At 50.9% G+C, this 23,691-nt stretch overlaps 1 protein-coding gene across 2 annotated transcripts; it reads right to left on the bottom strand.

Annotated features, from left to right (window-relative positions):
- Positions 1-1,044: 1,044 nt before the first annotated feature.
- Positions 1,045-16,790, bottom strand: TBC1D13 (TBC1 domain family member 13). 2 transcript variants are annotated; one of them, XM_070430516.1, is made up of 12 exons: positions 16,702-16,790; positions 15,676-15,749; positions 13,864-13,904; positions 13,210-13,271; positions 12,966-13,065; positions 12,031-12,113; positions 10,793-10,952; positions 7,445-7,655; positions 6,725-6,888; positions 4,538-4,698; positions 4,294-4,351; positions 1,045-3,517 (listed from the first exon to the last, which is right to left on the bottom strand). In XM_070430516.1, exons 1-12 carry the CDS (start codon positions 16,722-16,724, stop codon positions 3,452-3,454), a joined length of 1,203 nt encoding a protein of 400 aa, XP_070286617.1. In that variant the 5' UTR covers positions 16,725-16,790; the 3' UTR covers positions 1,045-3,451. The 2 variants fall into 2 exon arrangements, with proteins under 2 accessions (XP_070286617.1, XP_070286618.1); XM_070430517.1 differs by lacking the exons at positions 13,864-13,904; positions 16,702-16,790 and having other exon boundaries at positions 15,676-15,750.
- Positions 16,791-23,691: the final 6,901 nt, after the last annotated feature.

Here is a 23,691-nt window from a genome sequence, read left to right on the forward strand (position 1 = left end):
ACTACATTTACCCCTCAGAAGAGTCTGAAGAAGAGCTCCTAGTGGCAGGACAAGGACAAGGCAGCGGAGTCCGTCCTAACAACTGCACCACAAACCAAAAGTTCTAAGGCCAAGGTTTTCTTAACACCCAGAGAACAAGGATGCAGGCGGCCCATCCTAACTGCTGTTTGGAATAGAAACGGGCACAATTCCAGAAAGCAGCTTGGCAGTATGTATGAAAAGCGTTCAAAAGGTGTTCACCTTTAAACCCACTTAGAGGACTGAGCTGGGAAAATAAATCGAGAACGCAAGGATTTCAACAGAAACTTCCTCGCTCTGTCATAATAAATGTTCAGAAATAGAGACTGGATTTCCAACGTTGTTACTGTATTAGAAAGAATAGTATGTAGCCTATAAAAATTTAAGTCATACAGCAACTTGCTCAACACCTACCATGTGGGGGCTGACAATACACAAAACTATGTATCAAGACAATTATGCATTTCAGGGGATTTGGGGCATAAAATGAGATACTTGCAAAGGCCCTTGAGGGGCAAGGGAAGGAAAGCAAGGATTGTATGCATTGGACCCTAAAATGGACAGGAACTAGGTATGTTTCAGGTTCATAAATTGCCCAGCTGACAAGTGTTTGAGGTCAAAACCCTACCACGCACTTAAAAATTTACCATGTTAATAAAAGTATTCATTTGCTTGGAAAAAGAAAGACAATTATGTAATAAAAATTACATCTGCGAAGAAAAGACTAACATATTGTCAGGGATTTCCTCCAGATTGTGGGATATGAATGACTTGTTTTATTTACTGGTGTTTGAGTTTTCATAGTTTTTCAATCTAAAAAAACAAACAAACTTGCTCTGAAACCATGATGTAATTACCTTCTTCCCCAGTCCACGCTCCCTCCTTCTCCCAGCTGCAAACTGCATGTCTGAATGAGGAGCTAAACAGGCTCTACCAACAACTTTAAGAGCCTCCTGACTCCACTCCTGCTCAATCTTTTCTTTCTTGCTCTGAGGTCTCAAAGGTTTCAGCCCATTACAGCACCAATGCCCTTTGCAAAGAACACATGATTTATTAAAGACAACTTGTCATCAACAGCATTGATTCAAGAAACAAAACTGATTTCCTTAAAAAACACAAAACACAAAAAAACAAACAAAAGCAGACTAACTTTCTGACCCTCTGGAGCAAGCGAGCCCTGCTGAATTCATACTAATACAGCCCAATCTGTAATGTGTCCCAATTCCCGGGGCAGCTTCACAAGCAGGAAGCCGGGCACTCGGGCTGTCTGGGAACCTCCGTTGAGAATTTAGAGAAAGGGAATCACCAGGGGAGGTCCTTTCCTCAGCCAAACCTGGACATGGTCCCTGTGCTCTTGACCTTCATCCCAAAGTCAAGGAGAGGGCACTGGCCTCAGGCCTGCCACTGAGGCAAATCAGATGCAGTGATTCAAGTAGTGTGGCCCCAGAAGGGAAGGCAAGGGGACAGGCGAGAGGGAACGCATCAGGTGCCGTGGGCAGTGTCTGCTGGGTCCCAGGCTGTGGCCCACATCTCAGGCTGAGGAGTCAGAGTTGGAACTGAACAAGCCGACAAGTTCTGGGAAGGTGGGCCAGGCTGGTGGGAAGCAGTGTCTCTGTCCCATGCAGGGTCTTGGAGTCTTCCTTCCAGTTCCAGGACAGAGCTCAGAGCACCCCCAGCAGGAAGGTTCCAGAGGCAGGGGGAAAGGACGCTGAGTCTGACCTCAGAAAGCCCAAAGAACATGTTTCTAACTCCTTTTCTGCCTTCCCAGCTCCATCCACACCCCCAAACCAAGCACTTGCCAATCTGCAATAAATATCCAAGAGTTTGAATAAATAGTAAAAATCTCCCAAAAACTGTGTGTTATGAGAGGAGGTGGCAAACGGGCAAGTGCACAAAGTCCCAGCAACATCCAAAGCAGTAGGCGCTCTTGGGGGAAGCTGTTCCTGGCCCACAGCCTGGCTTATGCGGGCAGCAGAAGTCCTGGCTGCCAGCCTCAGGAAGGCTACGGGGGCACCAGGGTACCTGGCCGCCAGTCTGAGCAGAGGATGAAGACCCTTGCCCCATTACCCAGTTGTCCAGACCCAAACGACCTGCTTCCTTACAAAAGGAGGGAAGGGACTTGATCAGAATAAGCCCTTTCTTTCCACTGCCCAGCAGTGGGAGTAGCCAACGGCTCCTGCTCTAAGTGCATCCACCCCAAATCCGGGGACCAGCCCAAGTGGGTGACCAGCACCCCCTTCTGCTTGCTCGGCTCCCCTGGCCCCAACAGGATCCAGGGCCTCTGAGCTCAGCCAGCCCAGGGAGGCTCCCTTTGGTCCCGCTGGCCAATCATGGGACTCACCCCCCCCCCTCCCCCACCGGATGGGCCCTGAAAGCCGCGGGAATGACTACTCTTCTGAAGCACTTGGATCCCAAACCCTGGCGCAGCACCGCCTTAATGTCCTTTTCCTTTGGGGAAATCTCTGGAAGACTCAGCTCTCCCTCCTCCATCCGTGGGCGGAAAGGAGGGTAAGAGGCTCAAAGCCTCATGGGCCATCATTTCTCAGCAGCTTTTGGTTTCCAGGATTTGGGGGTGGGAGAGAAGCAGGTTCAGGGCCTCTAGTGAGGCACTGTGGACTCCCTCCCAGTCTGAGGGACCTGGGAGCCTAGGGCTGGGGGTGGGAACAGGGTGCAAAGGCTAAGGGTGACTTCCAGGGGCTTTGCTAAGCCAGACTCCTCATTCTATCTCTGGGTTTCACAGGCGTGGAGGGGAGGAGTGAGGGGAAGAGGCTGGGGATAAGGCACCCCAAGAGAGGAGGGCAGAGGGAGAGTAATGTTGAGGAGCAAAGTCTCTGTGAAAGAGATGGAGGGAGAAGGAGACAGGCAGAGAGACAGAGAAGCAGAGACCTAGAGGGAATCAAAAACCCTCCCCCTCACATCCACACTGATGGACATAGAGAAGACTGACAGACACACACACTCAGTGAGAGGCAGAGGGTGTGGCCTGGGCCTGGCAGCTTCTTAGCTCCCTCACGGTGTCACTGTGCCCACGGAGAAGCCTAAGCACCAACCCCCCAGGTGGTTTCTGGCTCATCTGCCAGCACCTCCCCCGAGCAGAGCAGGAGGGAGCAGCAGCACAGAGGCAAGGAGGGACCTCTGCCAGCCCCAGCGCCCCAATCTGCCCAGTCCCAGGAAACAACTTCGGAAGCGCCAGCCTTGCTCAGCTGCCTGAGAAAAGGGCCCCAGGGTTGCAGAGCAGAGAGGGAGCCAGGGCTTGGTGGTCAGGAAGGAGCTGGCACAGTGTGCCCCCGTGGGAGTGGCCTAGGGGGACGGAGCCAAGGGAGAAGGCCTGGAGCTTCCCCTCGGGCTGGGATCCCACAGGCGTCTCTGTTCCAGAAGCCAGGACACGGACGGTGGTGGCTTCTCTCCCAAACCTGGGCCTCTTGCTGCCAGGCTACTTTGAGTCTTGGAGTTCCTTGGCTTTCTGTAGGATCTGGCAGACATCTGTGATAGGGTAATCCTGGGCACGGGAAAAGCCAACAAGATACCTCTGAAGTCAGCTCCCCCTCTGCCAACCTGAGCCCTTCCCCCTGAGACCTGTCACCATGCTGTATCGTGGGCCCCAGAGGCAGGGGGCTAACATGGCACTCACTGCAGCACGAATGTAACCGAGCCAACCAGCTCCTCCCACAGTTCTGCAGCCCTTCCCTGGGACCGGGACCATTCTGCTCATCTCTCCCCACCTGGCACTGGGCTGGACTCTGTCCATACAACAGCTCAAAGGGGCACCTCAAAAGCCCAATCGGGGGGTACTTATGCCTATTTACAGATCGACTCAGTAAGGTTATTGCAAACGAACCCCAGGCCAGGTGTTGAAGAAATTGAGGCCAAGAGAGCTTATTACTTGGCTTAGGTCACATGACTAGCAGAGCAGAACAAAGATGTGAGCCTAACACTGTCTGACCGTTGAGCCCATGTTCTTAACCACTGAGCCCCACTTTCCTGCTCCAGGTCTGGGCATGACTACCTCGAGCACTATCACATACTGGGCACCGCTGTGTCCCAGGTACAATGAACAGGTACAGCACTTAGTTCAGAGAGGCCAAGTCATTCGCTCAAGGCCACCCTACACTCAAGGTCAGTGACAAAGCCGGGATTCAAACCCATCCAAACCCAGATCTGCATCAGGGGTCCAGAATCTTAAGCCTTGCTACACTCCACTGTTCTGACCCAGCCTGTCCCAGCAGCTGGCATGGGGTGGGCACTCGGTAAGTGTCAGCCTCTGAACACCATTACCTGAAGGAGCCGCATGTTCACAGTGAAATCCCCTTCCAGCAACTGCTCCCGGATCAATCTAAGTAAGGAAAACAAGCAGCAAAACGCTGGGACCCTGGGCTGCTCTGAGTGCAGGCCCCGCCCGGCCCCTTCCCGCTCACCACCCACAGCGAGTTTGGTTTGACACTGGCCCAAGGTTCCCAGCGGCTCCCTCCAGCCTGGTGAGGGCAGCCCCGCCCGCCTCTCTGCTCATGGCCACACTCACATGAGCATGGCACAGCAGACAAGGAGGAGGAAGTCAAAGCGGCTGTCATCAGCGAAGAGGGAGTCCCAGATACGGATGACATCAGGCAGCAAGAACTCCTGGGACAGCAGCAGCGTCAGCCAGCGGAAGGCGAAGAACTGGGGCTTGATGTTCTGCTCTTGCTGGGGAGACAGAGGCACACAGTAGGTGCAAGAATCCGTGTTGGCAATGTCACATCATGCAGTCTTTAAATGTAAATTCAGATAAACAGCAGGGCCCGGGACCTAACCAAGGAGACAGCAGGCCACGGGTGAGGGCCAGGCACTCCGGGGGATAGCCCTGGGCCGCCTAGATAGCCTCGCTCGGTTAAAGGGGTAGCTGCTGCTTGCTGACAACCCATGTTGTCATATCTTCTGATATTTTTAAAGAGAAGCCATAAGCCCAAACTTATATAAGCTCTCTAGATTTATAAATGACAGCTCCGATTATTTTAAAACACTGTACAGCCCCGGCCTCTGTGGCTCAGCTGGTTGGGCACATCCCATGTACCAAGAGATTGCTGGTTCAATTCCTGGTCAGGGCACATGCCCAGGAGGCGGGATCGATCCCTAGTAGGGGGAGTGCAGGAGACAGCCAATCGATGTTCTGCTCTCACATCAATGTTTCTCTTTCTCTCTCACTCTTCCTTCCTCTCACTCTAAAAATCAATACAAATATTAAAGAAATAAAACTCTGTACAGATTATAGACAGAGAGACAGACCATTAACTGGCACTTACTGTAAGTCAGTCTTGTGCTTAGCATGTTAAATATATTACCTCACTTGTTTATTCCATAGGACAACCCTACAAACAAATTATTCCCAGCAGAGATGAGCCCTCTGGTCAGCCATAGTGAATATTATTAACTGAAAAACTGCAGGCCCAATACGCCAAGGTTTCAGGTTCAATCTCTAGTCAGGGCACACACAAGAATCAACCAATGAATGCATAAGTCAACAGAACAAATCGATGTTTCTCTCTCTCTCTCCCTTCCTCTCTCCAATCAATTAAAATTAAAAAATAAAACAGCAAAAAGATAAATCTATATTTGTTTTAAAATATCTTCATATAGCCGAAACCGGTTTGGCTCAGTGGATAGAGCGTCAGCCTGCGGACTGAAAGGTCCCAGGTTCGATTCCGGTCAAGGGCATGTACCTGGGTAGCGAGCACATCCCCAGTGGGAGATGAGCAGGAGGCAGCTGATCGATGTTTCTAGCTCTCTATCTCTCTCCCTTCCTCTCTGTAAAAAATCAATAAAATATATACTAAAAAAATATATATATATCTTCATATAAATTTTTTTATTCCCAAAACTGTTTATATATAACTTTTTTACTGAAATGTTTTCTGAAATAAACATGAAATACACTACAGTTTTTTGGTTTTTTTTAATATATTTTATTGATTTTTTACAGAGAGGAAAGGAGAGAGATAGAGAGTTAGAAACATCGATGAGAGGGAAACATCGACCAGCTGCCTCCTGCACATCTCCCACTGGGGATGTGCCCGCAACCCAGGTACATGCCCTTGACCGGAATCGAACCCGGGACCCCTGAGTCCGCAGGCCGACGCTCTATCCACTGAGCCAAACCGGTTTTGGCACACACTACAGTTTTTAAAAAATTTTCTGATCCCGACCGGTTTGGCTCAGTGGATAGAGCGTCGCCTGGGGACTGAGGGGTCCCAGGTTCGATTCCGGTCAAGGGAATGTGCCTTGGTTGCGGGCACATCCCCAGTGGGGGGTGTTCAGGAGGCAGCTGATCGATGTTTCTCTCTCATCAATGTTTCTAACTCTCTATCCCTCTCCCTTCCTCTCTGTAAAAAATCAATAAAATATATTTTAAAATATTTTTTTCTGAACTTTAAAAAATGAAATTCACCCTTTTATCAGGGGACAAAAAGGCTGAACTAATTAAGTGCCCAGTAAATGCCTCTCATTGTGCCTGGCACACAATGGGCACCCTATCAACTCTCCTTCCCTGCCAGCGCCTGGACTACCAGCATCTGCCGCCGGTCTCTCGGCAGTGGATCACCGTTCCCTAGCAACAGCAGCCACTTTTAGTCCCCAGACTCAAGCCAGAGCTCACCCTGGACCCGGGATGCTCAGAAGTCTGGCCCTTTCCACCTGTCGGCCGTAGCCTAGCCCGGGTGGGCCAGGGGCTCCTCACCAATTTCAGGTAGAGCTCCACGTCCTTTTCCTTCAAGGTGGAGTACACCTTTTCCATCTTGTAGGTGATGCCACACTGTGAGTCGTCCAGGCTCTTGATGAAGTTGTCCCGTATCTCAGCCATGAGGTTGGTGAAGCAAAAGAAGGTGTCTGCCTCGGCGTGCTCTGGGCGAGACAGGCAGGGTGAAGGCAGCCGAAAGGGAGCTGGTGCCCTCCTGAGACCCACCCCAAATCTCACCTATGACATCCTCCCTTCACCTCTGAGTCTCACCGAGTCACCGCACCCCCACAGTCAGGCTCAGTACCTTCTCTGTCCTTGACCGCTCTCCATCCCAATACTAAGGACATCACCTCTTTCCTCTCACGTCTTCTGGTAACACTGTACACTCGCTTAGCAATTGATTATTCTCTTCTGAGGACATTTTTCAAATCATTATTTATTTAAATCCTATCATTCAGTTTCTTGTATAACATCTCATGCCCCCTATCAGATATTCGGTGACAAATATCAAGAGCTCAGTACACTTCCAACATTCTAGCAAGTCTGAGCTGGGGTGGACCTGAGAGGATCCAGGCCAACCCCGTATCTGACAGAGGGAGAATGGAGGCCCAGAGAGAGGCTGTGCGCTGCAGTCTGATAAAGCCCACGGGCCTGGCTTTCTGTGGTCCATTTTTTAAGGAGCCGGCAACAAGGGATGTGGGCAGCCAAGAGCCCTTTTACCTTTCCACTCGTTGTTGGGGTCGGTGGCAAAGGTATAGTAGAGGGGCCCCACGATCTCGTTCATGCCCTGCACGTAAGCGATGCCAGGGTTGAGCTTGGCATAGATGAACAGGATCCGCTCCACCACCTCCCAGTGGGCCTCACAGCCATTGGGCAGCACCTCGTACTCATTCAGGGATGACGGCGTTGAGTGCTTGTGTGGGGAGCTCATCTGGGGAGAAGAGGAGGAGCCCATTAAGACGGTGGGTGGCATTATGGACAGTATGTTCTCATCAGCAATGTCTACCATTAAGTTTAAACTTAACCTCCAGCTAATGGTTAATACAGGGCAGAGAGGAACGTGCCCAGCAGGAAAAGCAGACAAAGCCAGAAGGTGGGTATTCTACAAGACAGCCGGACCGAAATCTCACTTACAGTGGTAAGCCCTGGCTGGCTCGGCGAGAGTGGTTAGAGCACTGGCCTGACGACCGAAGGGTCTCGGGTTCAATTCCCAGTCAAGGAGACAAACCTCGGTTGCAGGTTTGATCCCCAGCCCCTGTTCGGGCGAGCGTGGGAGACAACCAGTCGATGTGTCTCCCTCACATCGATGTTTCTCTCTCTCCTCCTTTCCACTCTCTCTCTAAAGACCAAGGGAGAAAATATCCTCGGGTGAGGATAAAAAAAAAAAATTTCACAGTGATAAAAGTTAAAAACACTGCTCCCCTTTGTGGAGAGGGGTACTGACCGGGAAGGGGCATTTTCTGCATAATAAACACATTCTGTGTCTTGTTCTGGTTGGCAGTCACACAGATATATACATAAGGAAAAATCCATCCCGTTGTATGCCTAAGATTTGTGCATTTTAATGCATGTTAAGTTATACTTCAATTTAGAAGACAAACTTCAAACATGTCAAAACAGAGAACTGGCTAAGAGTCTTCAAAAAGTGAAATGCTGTGGGGGCCGGGGGAAGGGCAGGCTGCTCCAGACCAAGAGCCTAAAGGAAGAGCATCCCAAGGCGGCCCATGAACCCGGATGGGGCCTGGTTTGGGAGTAAAAACACACAAAAATATCCGTAGCACAACTGAGGACACACAGTCACGGACTGGACGTTAGGAGTTATCATGCAACCGTTTTCTTCCTGGATGTGTTAGTGCTGAGGAGGAGGAGGGCCTTATTCCCAGAGAAGCCCGCAGAAGTACTGGGGGTGGGGGGAGTCTAGGACTCCTGCAACTTACGCTCTGTAACACAAAAACAAATACGGCCAAATGTTAATAGTCGTTAAATTTAGCTGGAAAGTACACAAGTATGTAAGTATGCATCATACTCTCTTTTTCAATTTTTCTGAATGTTTTGAAAGTTTCATAAGAAAATATTGGAGATGATAATCCCTGCTTAAAACTTATGAAATAGAGCCGAGGTCCCCAACACCGGCTGCCCATCTGGTCCTCGGGTGCCCGGGATCACCTGTATGAGAGCCACAGGCAAGCCCAGGCAGGGACAGTGTAGGAAACTGTCCTGGAAGTGCAGGGCCCTCGGGCGTTTCAACTCCCTTTCCCATTATATGTATACGTGCATGTGTATACATGTATGTATATGTGCAGACACACATACATGACTATGTTTACTGAGAGCTCTCTCTGTGCAAGACCGTGCTCCACAAGCATGCCTCACTTTCATGCTCTGAACAACCTAGAATATTCTCTCAACATTCACTTTCAAGATAAGGAAACAGAGGCCCAGAAAAGTTAGGTCACTCATCATGTCTGGCATTAAGTGGTGGCATTAGGATTTGATCCCAGACTTGCTGACTCCAGAACCTGAGGTCCAGACCTCTGAGCATGCCCAGTGCTTTCCAGCTTTCCAGGAATCTGCAAGGCCATGACCTCATTTCATCCTGGCAATTCAAAAGCCAGGCCGGGCAGAAATGATTACACCCAGCCCACAGAAGAGGAGAAGGACGCCGAGGAAGGTAAGCCCAGTATGGCTCGCCTGGAGTTAAACAGGTGGTCAGCTTTCACTCAGGCTGCCCCACCACGGTCCAGAGTCTAGGCATGAAGCTCCCGGTCAGCTGCTCTGCCCCAGGACAAGGTCCAAACCTAACATGGGTAAGAGCTCAGCTCTCCGCCCAGTGACCAGTGACACGAATGGCAGAGCCAGGTGCTGCAGCTACGATACGATGCACGGCAGCCCTGCCGTCACTCAGCCAGCATCGGCCCCTGCAGCACACCCTGCTGTCGCAGGCAGGCGGCCCCTGGGACCAGCTGTAACTGCCATCACCCTGCAGCACACCCTGCTGTCACAGGCAGGCGGCCCCTGGGACCAGCTGTAACTGCCATCACCCTGCAGCGGAAGTGCTGCTCTCCGACAGACAGAGCCTTGACCAGTCGTTCCACTTGGAGGGAAAAGCTTTGCAGGAGCATCTGTCTCTAGCTTTTTGGAGGCTGCAGGGAAGAGTTTTTTCCATGTTGAAGGCAGTGAAAAGTTCAGAGCTCTGGGTACCAAACCAGTAGGTGTAAGTCAGGAAATAAGGTTATACATTCATTTGGCTATAGTTACAGGAGTCTGAAAAGACGGGTTCAAACCCTCCGCGTGGCCTGGGCAGCACCAGTCCTGTCAATTCTACCTCCCAAGTGCCTCAGATCTGTCCTTGCTCCACCCCAGCCCCAGCTCCCACCCGCTCCCGCCTGAGCAATGCAGCCACCTCCCAGACCCCCTCCACCGCTGTTCCTGCCCTTTAGGTCAACACCCCCACAGCGCCAGCAGCGATCTTTTACAAGAGCAGCCCCGAATCACATCACTGTCGTGCTCAGAATGCCACCGGGGCCCCCAGCCTTCAGGATAAAGGCCCCATGTGGCCTCACCACCACCGACCTCTCCAGTGTCCTCCAGCAACCTTCTCTCCCTTTCCCTCTGCTTCTAGCCACACCGGACACCTCTATTCCCTGAACACACCACACCACCTCCTGCCCAAAGACCGACACATACGCCCTCCTCCCCGCTGGAATGCTCTGTCCTCCTAGCTCTTCCAGCATAAGCTTAAATGTCACTTTCTCAGAACTCTTCCCTGACATCCAGACCAGGTCAGCTCCCCACCCATCAATCTCCCATCACACCTGGAATCACTTTTTAAAGAGCCATCTCCACTACAATAGCAGCCTGGCTCCTTCACTGCACAGCAGGGGCCTCCCCCAGTAACCATCACATCCAGCCTTGAACTTGATCCCTGACTTTCCAGAAAGAGCCCTGGCAGGACTGAACTTGTCTTGAGTAGCTGTCAGGACAGACGGTCCTGGGGCCAGTGGCCAAAGGGAAGCAGGAAGGAAAAGGCTGTCGTGGCGAGTCCCTGGCTCCCAGGCTGCCTCTCACATTTGTGACCCCGCTCCGGTTCCGGGCCACGGTCTGGGATTTCAGCGTCGTCTGCTCCACCCGCTTACGGAGGGTCTCAAACTCGTTCTGGGGGTCCAGGATGAGGAGGCACGGGTACTCGGTGGGCCTCTGGAAGAAGGACATGTCTGGGCACAGCCTCCTGTCAAGAGGGAACGGGAGAGAGTACTGTTACCAGGATGGAGGAGTCGGACATCCCAGCATCCCAAAAGACATTTTTTTAAAAATTAATAACATGATATGTATTGTTAATTTAGTTTTTAAGAGGCAATATAATCATTATAACATAGACCCGTATTCTTATGTGTGTTTGCAGATAGATACACGCACATATATATACTTTTTAAAGTGTCCTTATTGATCTTATGATCCAACTCGTCCCTTAAATCACAAACATCTTTCCATGTCAAAAACATCTAATATGTACAAGAATGTTAGCTGCAGGTGGGCTAGGAAGGTTACGTTGCACATTGTACGGTAGAATATTACACAGCTGACCTGGGAAACAAATGTCCAAGACAAAGTGAGAGGAAAAGCAAGTCCAAGGTCCAACGTGTCTCCCTCCATGTGCTTCAACCACACGCTCTTTAAACAGCCCAGCTCCCCGGGCTCTCAGGGCCTCGCACAGGCAGACCCCACCACGGCCTTTCCCTCCCGCCTCCCCAGGCCCCTGACTCCCCGGAGCTCAGCTGGAACACGGCTTCCCCAGGCAAGGCGTCCTGAACACCTCGAAACACCCTCAACTCTTCCTTCAGAGCGTTTACCATAAATGCTAATGACACGAATGTGTTGAGCACCTGTCTTCCCATTCCCCCCTACCCCCCCACCCCGCCACACAAGGTCCTAGGCTCCTTTGGGAGAGGGACGTGTCTGTCTATTCAGTGCTCAATCCTGAGCTCGGCACTAGGATTGCCTGTAGCAGGGGCTCAATATCCATCTGATGAAGGAATGATCAGATGAACCATAAATGCCCAGGACAACTGAGGCTAAGGCAGGGAGGAGAGAGAGCTGGGCACCGGCGAGCACAGGGACCCACACACACGCTCACTGCACTCGCCAGCCCATTCTCAGGCCCCGCATCACTGACTGCCCAGACCTCCCACCAACAGCTCCTCACACCCGCACTGGACCCTGTGGGCCTGGGCTGGAACGAAAAAGGACAGAACTGGGACCGCCCAGGAGTCCCATGGACCCACTCCCAGCCCGGGCACCCTGCTTACCGGACGTCTTTGTCGATCTGCAACAGCACCTCGTTGTCCTTGAAATATGTGTTCCACCGGCTGTCGGGGTTGGGGTTGAGTGGCTGTGGGGAGAAAATAAGCTGCTAGCCTAGGCCTAGCGAGAGCTCCAGAGTCAGGTACGTTTTGAGGCCTGAGCAGTGGCCTCACACCACCAATCCCATCACAGGCCTGCAGTGGCTCCGAGTCGCCTGTGAGCTACAGGGGAGCAGCACAGGCCACTGCAGCCTCCCAAACCCTGTTCCACCACAGCTAACAGCCAAGCCCTGCTGCCTGCTCTGAGGACACCCCTGCCTGGAGGACTCTATTCCTTCTGTCTACTGCTCTGGCTCTAGAATGCTGCATAGGACAGGTTCTCACTAAATGCTTGTTGACTGAATGAATGGATGAATGAATGAATGCCGTATCTTGAAGTCTAACTCATCAAATCAATGCTCTGAGTCACTAACTACAATCCTTGGAGGAGGGGCCTGGTGTGATCCATCTCCACTTCTCACACTGCGAGGCACACAGGCGACGCTCAGTACTGGAGAACGAAGGCGGCTTCCTCCAGGCCACAGAAAGGCAGCCCCCCTCACTGCCACCTGCTCTGGCTTTCTTCAACTATCAGATCACAGAGCCTACATCAAGGAACAGGGTGAGGAGGAAAGGAGACGATGCGGGCAGAGACTGGGCCCAGGGCTGCTCACCGCGCTCCGAGCCCCAGCTATCACCGAGATTCCTGCCTGGGCCCGGGGAAGGGGGGAGACAAAGGCCTTCAGGGGAAGAGTGGCCAAATGAAGAAAGGAGGTACTGGAAAGGCCAGAGGGGACCGAGACCAGCTGCACCATCCTCTGGGGTGGAGGGACTTTGCCCACTCAAAGCCCACACCCCTCTCCACCCTGTAGCCCCAGTCCCTGCTGCTGACCCCTACTCACGTGGTCCTCAAAGGTCACATCCTCTCTGGACACACCCATGTTGGCCTTGGCAATGCCGGGTTGGATAATCATTTCCCTCAGGAACTGGGAATATAGCTCCCTGCCGGAGAGAAGAGAAGGGAGGGGTAATTCCCAAAGGTCTTGCCCAGGGAGCCCGGAACAGGAGGCAGGACAGGCTCGGCACCACCTGTTCTGTCTGATACAAAGACCCTCCCGTCACCCTCCTTTCTGCAGGTCTACCTACCTCTGCTTGGCCAGGATGGCGGTCCATGAGGCTCTCTCCAACGGGAGGTAGTTTAAGAGAATCTGCACAGAGCAAGAGGAGCAAAGCTCTGGTGACTCCCCAGCCAACCCTGGACAGTAGGTAGAGGCTGACAGGCCTCAAGCAAAACCCCTGATAATGCCCAGAGAAGACATGATGGGCTAAGCCCAGGAGCGTGGGTATGGGCTGGAGGAGCCTCCCCTTCCTCCCCACTGCCGCCCTCCTCCTTTATCCCAAACCAGGCCTTTCCTCTTCTTCTCCTCACACAGGCTCTTCCAAATGATAATGAGACCTTGTGCGCAAAGGGGCTGGAAGCTAGGAGACTGGGCTTCCACGGCCACATCACTTAGTTGTCTTGGACAAAGCACAGCCTTTTCTGTCCCAATATGCCTCACTCCCACTGCTCTGTCTGAACCAGGACCCAAAGGGCTTCACGGGCATTACAAAGTGTTCCATCCCCAAAGGGATCCTGCAGGGGACACCAAGAGGAACCGAAAACCCAGGACTTCCCAGAAAAGTTTCCCCAGACAAAGCAAGGAAAGGCCCAGAACAGAAAGAAGGGGCTGGGGGTGGGGGCAGCCCATGCAGGAACCAGGGCCTCTCAGCAGAGCAGAAGCCCACCCCAGGCACACCCACCTTCCAGCAGAGGCACCGCAGTCCGCCCTCACAGGGGATGCCTGTGGACACAGCAGGCAAAGGTCACACCCTAGGCCAGAGCCCCAGAACCCCCCAGCCCTCCACCTCGGAGCCAGGCGGCAGGGAGTAGAGTGAGCAAGTACTTCTTCAAGAACCATTTTCTGCCACAAAAGTTACTAGACTAGATGCTAATCCTGTGTGTACTTTCTCTCCATGACCCCTGACCCGTCCCCAGCCCAGAGCTCCCTCTATCTGGCATATTCTTTTGAGAATTACACCTCCTCATCCTGGATATTTCTTCCTCGGAGCAACCTGTATCAACCACCATCTCTTCCCAATCAGGCAGATCACTCATTATATGTAACTAGAGGCCTGGTGCACGAATTCGTGCACACTGAAAGGAAATTAATTAGAAGAAATATTTTAGAGGCCAGGGAGGGACCGAGGGAGGTTGGCTGGCCAGGGAGGGACTGTAGGAGGGCTCCAGGGCGTGTCCAGCCTGTCTCACCCAATCCCAATGGGCCGGACCCCAGTAGCAAGCTAACCCACTGGTTGGAGCGTCTGCCCCCTGGTGGTCAGTGCGCGTCATAGCGGCTGGTCGAGCGGTCGACTAAACAGTCGACCGACTGATTGGACACTTAGCATATTAGGCTTTTATATAAATAGATGGCTTCGTGACTTCATAGCATCCCTCACAGCTTGGATTGCAGAACATAATTTGTGTACTTATTTAACATCTTAACTCTTACTATGGGTAAGCCTCAGCAGGGCAAGAACCATGTCTGATTTACATTCCCGGCACCTAGCACACGGAAGGTATTCCACAAGTATGTGTGGAATGTAAACTAAGCTACAAAAGCTAAGTGCTTTGTGCTTTATGGACCTGATTGCACTTCATCCTCATCTTACAGATAAAGAAAGCCATCAAGGACTCAGGACACAGGTCAGTCTGACTCCAGAGGTCACACTTCCACCACGACTGACCGCAGACTGCCCCCTCCGGGGCCTGGCAGATTCCTCAGCCCAGCGCAGTTCCCAGGCCCCTCACGAGCTGCAGGGCCTAATTATCACTCCTGACAGAAAGGCAACCTTCTCCTGCAACACTGGCAGAGACCTTGCTAGTGCAGCTGCTGCTACGATGTCCCTACCTGCCTGGAACAGGAGCTAATGCCCCCATCTCAGAATCTGCGAGGAGAAGCGGGGAGCCACTTGAGAATTCCTCGCTGATGAAAGTACAAGGCTGAGCAGTGACAAGAAGCTACACAGAACACCCGGGGGGTTTTCAAAGATGAAGGTTAACCAAGCCAGCAAGGGCCAAGTCAAACACTGCTGAGGAACAGCTCCATCAGCCAGCTGTCTCGAGGCTGGAAACTTTCTCACCGTTAACCAAAGTTCACTATCGCCTCGGGAGGCTTTGATCCCCGGCCAGGGAGAGGACCAGGAACTACTCTGCAGCTAATCAAATTCTGCCACTCGGGGAGCTTGCTGGAATGAGGGAAGACGGGACTCAGCTCAAGAAGCCTCCTCCCCACTCCCTAACTGCCATCTTCCGTCCTCTGAGTTATTCCAAGGAGGCAATAAGCATCATTCAGACACCAATTAAGCACCCTCCGGCCCACAGGTGAGCTAACTGTGGCCGCCAACTGTGGCTCAGGGAAGTCCCTGGTTGGTCAGCTCCTCAAGATCTGGAGAAGCTCCAAGAGGCAGGCTGGCCCCCAGAACCGAGCAGGTATGGCCTTGGGGCACCCTCCCCTCCATCCTCGCCACAATGCTGCTCTAGGAAAACTCTGAAAATGGAGCAATGCCTCTCACCACTAAAACTGAGTTCCCGAAGCTTTTCCAAGGCGATGGTGGGCTCCTTCAGGACATCCTGGAAATCCGCAATCCTAGAAGGCGGGAGGGGGAGGCAAATGAGACACGCCCAAACCAAAGACCACAGGCTAGCGACCACTCCGGAAGCCCACAGCTCCCTCAGACCACCCATCTCCAACCTGCTCCTCCCTCCCCTTCAGATGGCAAAGCGCATGGAGGTCCGAATCCAAGTCAGCCTTGGGGCGCTACAGAACTACAGGTCACCTCTTCCTCTCAGCTCAGAAACTCGGAGATATTCCTGTCTAGAAGTTCTCAAACAAGCATCGTGAAGTCAGACACAGTCTAATATTGAGTGAGCTGGCATTTATCGGGCACTTCCTGCCGGCCAGGTCCAGCCCACAGCTCCACGCTCTGAACTCAATGAACCCTTAGGAACCAAGAGTAATTTGATCCACAGACAACGGACCCGTGTAACCTGCAGGCAGCTCTCCAGGCTCAAAAATGTAAGCATGAGAAGGCCTCTGGGCCTGCCTGCAGGCAAGGGCAAAAGGTTTACAACAACAAATGCTGGAGGAAAACTGAAGAATGAGCAAAATGCAGCCAAGGCTGCAGGATCTGACCTGGGAGAGGGGGCAGACGGGAAATTTCAGGTTTCCTAGCATTTCTAGTAAGAAATGAGCACGGGGGATGGGAAGTATTTGGAGAGAGGAGGGGAGGGTTCACAAGGGTGACAAGGAAGGGGGGAGGGGCCTGAGGAACTGGGCACGGAGGCCCTGAATGAGGAAGGCGCCAGGGGAAGAGGGAACCCAGGGCGAGAGACAGACAAGCGGTGCACCCCGGGGGTGCAGGAGCAGTGCCTCCACTCCGTGCCCGCTCAGGCCCACAGGCGATGAGGCTGGGAGGTGGGCGCCCGAGCCCCTCTGCCCGGGGACTGCGGGTGCCCGGCCGCATCCGCGCGCCCTCCGCGGGGCAGGAGTGGGGGCCTGGCCAGGGGTGGCCCGGCCGGGTGGGCCCGCGGCCCCTTACCGGCTCTTGTGCAGACTCGACATGGTGTTGACTTCCGGATCCCCCCGCCGCCTCCGCCGCCCCCCGGACGCGGGGCGCTCAGCATAGGCCTCCGGCCGGAAACGCAGCCGCCCGCGTGCGTGTTCCGTGCCGCTCCGCCCCCGTTCACGTGCCGCCCCCTTTCCCGGTGGCCACGCCCCCTTTCCCGGTGGCCACGCCCCCTTCCCCTAGGCCACGCCCCACCCCTATCCAGCCCGCGGATCCCGTGGCCAAGGTTGAGGGCGCCGATCGTGTGCCCTAAGGTTCTTCCCGGCGCTTCCCTGGGCCTCCGTTTCCATCTGCGCAATATACCTGTCACCGTCTCCCTCCTTACACGGTCCTCACCCGCAATAAACGATTGTGTCCTTGTTCCAGGAATGTACTCTCCCTGCTGAACTATACGGGTAATTTCACTACGAAATCTTCCACCCCTACAGCAGTAATCGGTCGCACGGAGTAGATGCTTCAAGAAATATTGGGTGGTGCCGAAACTGGTTTGGCTCAGTGGATAGAGCGTCGGCCTGCGGACTGAAAGGTCCCAGGTTCGATTCCGGTCAAGGGCATGTACCTGGGTTGCGGGCACATCCCCAGTGGGAGATGTGCAGGAGGCAGCTGGTCGATGTTTCTCTCTCATCGATGTTTCTAACTATCTCTCTCCCTTCCTCTCTGTAAAAAATCAATAAAATATATTTAAAAAAAAAAAAAAGAAATATTGGGTGGAAAACGGGACTACAATTCAGTGTTTCTGTGGCTTTGGGATTGCATGAACATGAAATGTACTGTAAAAGAACAATAGAGCCCTAGCCGGTTTGGCTCAGTGGATAGAGCATCAGCCTGAGGATCCCGGGTTCCATCCAGTCAAAGGGCACATGCCCAGGTTGCAGGCTCGATCCCCAGTAAGAGGGCGTGCAGGAGGCAGCCAATCAATGATTCTCTCTCATCACTGAGGTTTCTAACTCTCCCTCTCCCTTCCTCTCTGAAATCAATAAAAAATATATATTAAAAATAAATAAATAAGTAAATATGAAATCTTACCAACCTGGATACAATGGGACTTTTTAAAAGAATTAATTGTGCCGAAACCGGTTTGGCTCAGTGGATAGAGCGTTGGCCTGCGGATTGAAAGGTCCCAGGTTTGATTCCGGTCAAGGGCATGTACCTGGGTTGCGGGCACATCCCCAGTAGGAGATGTGCAGGAGGCAGCTGATCGGTGTTTCTCTCTCATCGATGTTTCTAACTCTCTATCTCTCTCCCTTCCTCTCTGTAAAAAATCAATAAAATATATTTTTTTAAAGAAAGAATTAATTGTACATAAAGGGAAACGCACACTGCGTACTTGCTTTTATCTGTCTCCTCTTACTCAGCATAATTATTTTGCGATCAATGCGTGTTGTAACGCATCATTCCTTTTTATTGCTGTGCAGATCCCATCGTCCGGAGGGACCATAGTTTGTCCTTTGCACACTTGGATTGTTTCCAGTTTGGGGTTATTACAATAAAGCTGCTATGAATATTTGTGCACAAGTCTTTACATGGATACAGGCTTTCATTTCTCTTGGAGTTGAATAGCTGGATGTATTTAAAATTTTTGAAAAATAGCTAAACCATTTTCTAAAATGCTTCTATCACTTTATACCCATACCAGAAGTGTATGAGAGTTTCCGTTGTAACATATCTTCATCAACACTTAGTATGGTCAGTCTTTTTAATTTTAGACATTCTATTAGTGGTATCTTATAATTGTTCTAATATGCATTTCCTCAAAGATTAATGATGTTGAGTGTGTTTTCATGTGTTTGCCATCTATATATCTTCTTTGGGGACGTTACCTGTTCAAAACTATTTCCCAATCTTAATTGAGTTGCTTGTTTTCTCACTGAAATATACTTTTGAGAATTCTTTATATTTTCTAGATACACGTCTTTTTTATTTTTTATTTTGGTAAAATATACATAATACAAAATTACCATCTTAGTCATTTTTAAGTGTACAGCTCAGCAGTGTTAAGTACATTTACATTGTACTGTAATCTCCAGAACTCTTTTGTTGCTGTTGTTAATCCTCATCTGAGGATACTTTTTCCATTGATTTTTAGAGAGTGGAAGGGAGGGGGGAGGGGCGAGAGAGGGAGAGAGAGAAGCATCAATGTAAGAGAAAACACATCCATTGGTTGCCTCCCGAACTTGTTCTGACCAGGACCAGGGATCGAACCTGCAACGACAGCACGTGCCCTTCACTGGGAATCCAACCCGAGACCCTTGGGTGCGAGGGCCAATGCTCTAGCCACTGAGTAACACTGGCCAGGACTCCAGAACTCCTTTCATCTAGCAAAATTGAAACTCTAAATACACTAAACAACAACTCCCCATCTCCCTTCCCCAGCCTCTGGCAACCATCATTCTACTTTCTGTCTCTATGAATTTGACTACTCAAGGTACCTTATATAAGTGGAATCACATCGTAGCTTTTTTAAAAATATTTTTTTATTGATGTCAGAGAGGAAGGGAGAGGGAGAGAGAGATAGAAACATCAATGATGAGAATCATTGATCAGCTGCCTCCTGCACACCCCCCACTGAGGATCAAGCCTGCAACCCGGGCATGTGCCCTTGACCAGAATCTAACCCAGGACCCTTTACTCCACAGGCTGATGCTCTATCCACTGAGCCAAACCAGCTAGGGCTCATATAGTATCTTTTTTTAAATTTTAATTGTTGACAGTATTAGAGATGTTCCTCAATTTCCCCCCTTTACTCCCCTCCTCCCAGTCCCTGCCCCATCCCAGTCCTTCATCACACTATTGTCTGTGTCCATTGATTATGTATAACCTCCTACATAATAAAAAGCTAATATGCAAATCAGCCGAACAGTGGAACTACGAGTCGCTATGAGGCTCACTGCAGTGACCAACCAGTCCAATCTGACCCCAATCGGCCCCCCAACAGCTGGCGACCTATCCCCCCAGGCCGGCCCCGCCCCTGATTGCCCTCCACCTCCTCCCTTGGTCTCGCAGGGCCAAGGCTGCTCCAGTGGGTGAGCTACGACCACATCTACAGCGCTCTGGACCAAACAGCCCACAAGATCAACCTGGCCAAGTTCACCCCGGGCAAGTGCTCCACGCTCATCATGACTGACCTGGTGGCCGGGGCCTGGACATCCCGCTACTGGACAACATCATCAACTTCAGCTTACCGGCCAAGGGCAAGCTCTTCCTGCACCAGGTGGGGTGGGTCGTGTGGCCCGGGCTGGCCGAAGTGGCACAGCCTACTCCTTGGTGGCCCCAGATGAGGTCCCCTACCTGCTGGACCTGCACCTGTTCCTGGGCCGTGCCCTCACCCTCACCTGCCCCCACGAGTAGCCCTCGGGTGCGGTCGGCTGGGTGGCATGCTGGGCCGGGTGACACAGAGTGTGGTGGACAATGAGGACTGCGGCCTGCGGAACACCCTGGAGGTGTCGCTGGAGCTGAGGGGCCTGGGCTGTGTGTCCCACAACACCCAGCAGCAGTATGTGCGCTCGTGGCCTGCGTCCTTGCCAGAGGGGGCCAAGGAGCTGGACCTCGAGGGGCTGGGCCTGCACCCCCTCTTCAGCTCGAGCTTCGAGGAGGAGGAGCTGCAGCAGCTGAGGCTGGTGGACAGTATCAAGCAGTACCGCTTGCGGGTGACCATCTTAGAGATCAACACCTCCTGCCAGGACCTGACCAGCCAGGTGACGTGGCCAAGCAGCAGAGGACTGCAAGGCCCTTGCCAGCTTCCAGTAAGGCCAGCAGGAGGGGCATGAGGGCCTGGCTGGCCAAGCCCCGAGGTGCCCAGGTACACCGGCAGCTCCTACAAGGAGGACCTCTACCAGAAGTGGAAGCAGAAACAGAAAATCACCATACGCTCAATGTCAGCAGTCGGCCCTGTCGGTAGCGCTGTTTCCGCCTGATCCAGTCGGGGCATGTGCAGGAGGCAACCAACTGATGTGTCTTTCTCACATCCATGTTTCTCTCTCTGCCTCTCGCCGTCCCTTCTACTCTAAAAATCAATGAAAAATGTACTCACATGAGGATTAACAACAACAACAACAAATATGCATACATACACACATATACATAAATACATGAATATTGGGGGGCTGAGAGGGTGAGGCCCCACAGGTGCACAAATTTCGTGCACCACGCCTCTAGTCCTATATAATAAAACCCTAATATGCAAATCGACCGAATAGTGGAACGATTGGTCACTATGATGCACACAGACCACCAGGGGCAGACACTCAATGCAGGAGCGCCGCTAAGCCAGAAGCTGGGTTCACGGCTGGCGAGCGCAGTGGCAGTGGCAGTGGCAGGAGCCTCTCCCACCTCTTCTGCAGGCAGAGGAGTGAAGGGGTCCCAGACTGCAAGAGCCCCAGACTGCAAGAGGGATGTCTGACTGCCAGCTTAGGCCCAACCCCTGGGGGATCGGGCCTAAGCCGGCAGTCAGACCTCCCCCAGGGGTCCCGGAATGTGAGAGGGTGCAGTATGTATATAAGTTCTTTGGTTAACCTCTTCTTGCCTCCTCTCCTCCCCTCTGAGATATGTCAGTCTATTCCATGCCTTCATGCCTCTGAACCTATTTTGTTCCTCAGTTTATTATGTATTAGATTCCACTTATAAATGAGGTCATGTGATACTTGTCTTTCTCTGACTGGCTTATTTCGCTCAGTATGATAATCTCCAGGTCCATCCATGCTGTCACAAAGGTTAAGAAATCCTTCCTTTTTACAGCTGCATAGTATTCCATTGTGTAAATGTACTGCAGCTTTTTTATTCACTCATCTTTTCATGGGCACTTGGGCTGTTTCCGAATCTTAGCTTCCTTCTTAAGGCTGAATAATATTTCACGTTTTGTTTATCCATTCATCTACCAATGGACATAAGTTGCTTCCACTTTCTGGCTATTGTGAATAATGTTGCTCTGAACATAAGTGCAAATATCTCTTAGAGTCCCTGTTTCCAATACTTTTGGGTAGGAACCCAGAAGGTGAATTGCTGGACCACTGGTAATTCTATTTTTAATTTTTTGAGGAACTGCCATATACTGTTTTCTATCATGGCTACAGCCATTCACATTTTCATCAACAGTGCACAAGGTTCCAATTTTTCCACATCCTCACCAACACATGTTATTTTCTGTTTTGTTGTTGTTGTTGTTTTCTGTTTTTATGGGCATAGCCACCCTAATGGGTACAAGGTGGTACAAGTCTTTTTAATTAAAATATGTGAATTGTAGTTTTTTTTCCCCCAGTCTGTGGCTTGCCTTTATAGTCACTTAACAATGTTTGAGTAGAAGTTCTTAATTTCCACACTAAAGTCTGTGTGGAGAGCCCATATAGGATTAAGCCTCGGACTGACCTGTTGGCAAAGTCACAAACAAGTCCCAGCTTAGAGGGCACAGTCCTCTTAAGCATAATTAGGCTTGACCTTATGACACTCCCTAGATCTTATCTGGGAAGCTAATGGGCTGAGGGAAGTGCAGCAAGAGCAAGAACAAAAACAAGTGAAACTCACAAAAACAGTGTAAACAAGTGAAACTCACAAGAACAGTGTAACTTTGGTAACCACTACCTTGTTTACCTCTGACTAGAAAACAAAGGCTCAGTTTGCCTCGGGATCTTTCTCTGTGGCCTCAGCCAGGCACAGAAGATCCACGGAGACTAAAGAGAGCTAGAGAGTTCTGAACACTGTCTCCGTGTAAAACATTCTTCGCCGACTCCGTCCACACCTTTGGGAACCCCTGGACCGCTGGGGCTGGACCCCGGCAAGCCTGCAGTTCTTTTATGTCACATCCAACAAACTTTTGCATAACCAGTATCACAAAGATTTTTCTCCTATGCTTCCTCCCACAGGCTTTATAATTTTAGGTGCTACATTTAGGTCTATGATCCATGTTTTAAAGCTTACAGTTCATTTTGTCTTAATTTTGTAAATGGCATGAGGTATGGATCGAAGTTCATTTATTTCCATATTAGTGTCCACTCAGCAGTGGATGAACAATAGGGTTACTCCCTTCTTCAGTACTATGAATAATGCTGCTATGAACATTTTCTCCTGGGTATATACTTCGCAGAATTTCTAGGTCCGATGGTAACTCTATGTTTAACTCTTTAATAAGGAATTGCCAAGCCGCTTTCCAAAGCCACTGAGCCATTTCACTTCCCAAAGCAATGTAGGAGTGTTGTTCTACTTCCTGATAATACTTGTTATTGTCTATCTCTTTGATCATGTCCATCCTAAGGCTATGAAGTTGAGCTCACTGTGGTTTTGATTTGCATTTCCCTGATGAATAATGATGCTGAGTATGTTTTCATGTGCATCTTGGCCATGTGCATATCATCTTTGGAGAAATGTCACTTTTTTTTCTATCTTACATTGGGTTGTCTTATAATTATTTAGTTCTTTATGTATCCTGGATTACTGTTCTTTATCAGATATGCGATTTGCAAATATTGTCTCCCATTCTGTGGGTTGTCTTTTCACTTTTTAAAAAAAATCTTTATTGTTGAAAGTATTAGATATGTCCCCTTTTTGCCCCCATCGACCCCTTCTAGCCCGCACCCACCTGCCGCCCAGGTTGTCTTTTCACTTTTTTAAAAATTTCTTTATTGGTTAAGGTATTACAAATGTGTCCTCATCCCCCCATTAACCCCCAACCTCCTTCCTCGTTTCACTTTCTTGATGGTGCCCTTTGAAACACAAAAGTTTTTAATTTTGATGAAACCCAATTTGTCTGTATTTTTCTCTTGTGCTTGGTGTCATATTAAAGAAAGCACTGCCTAATCCAAAATCCCAAAGACTTAACTCCTATGTACGGTACTAAGAGTTTTATAGTTTTAGTGCTTACATACACATGCATTTTTAAAAATTAAATTTATTGGAGTGACATTAGTCAACATGAACATATAGGTTTCAGGTGTGGGTTTCTAGGTCTGCATATTGTTAAAGGGGACACTTGCC

The sequence above is a fragment of the Myotis yumanensis genome, unplaced genomic scaffold (genome assembly GCF_028538775.1).
Source record: "Myotis yumanensis isolate MYYU_CA2020_CCGP unplaced genomic scaffold, mMyoYum1.0.hap1 SCAF_12, whole genome shotgun sequence".
NCBI classification, from domain to species: Eukaryota; Metazoa; Chordata; class Mammalia; order Chiroptera; family Vespertilionidae; genus Myotis; species Myotis yumanensis.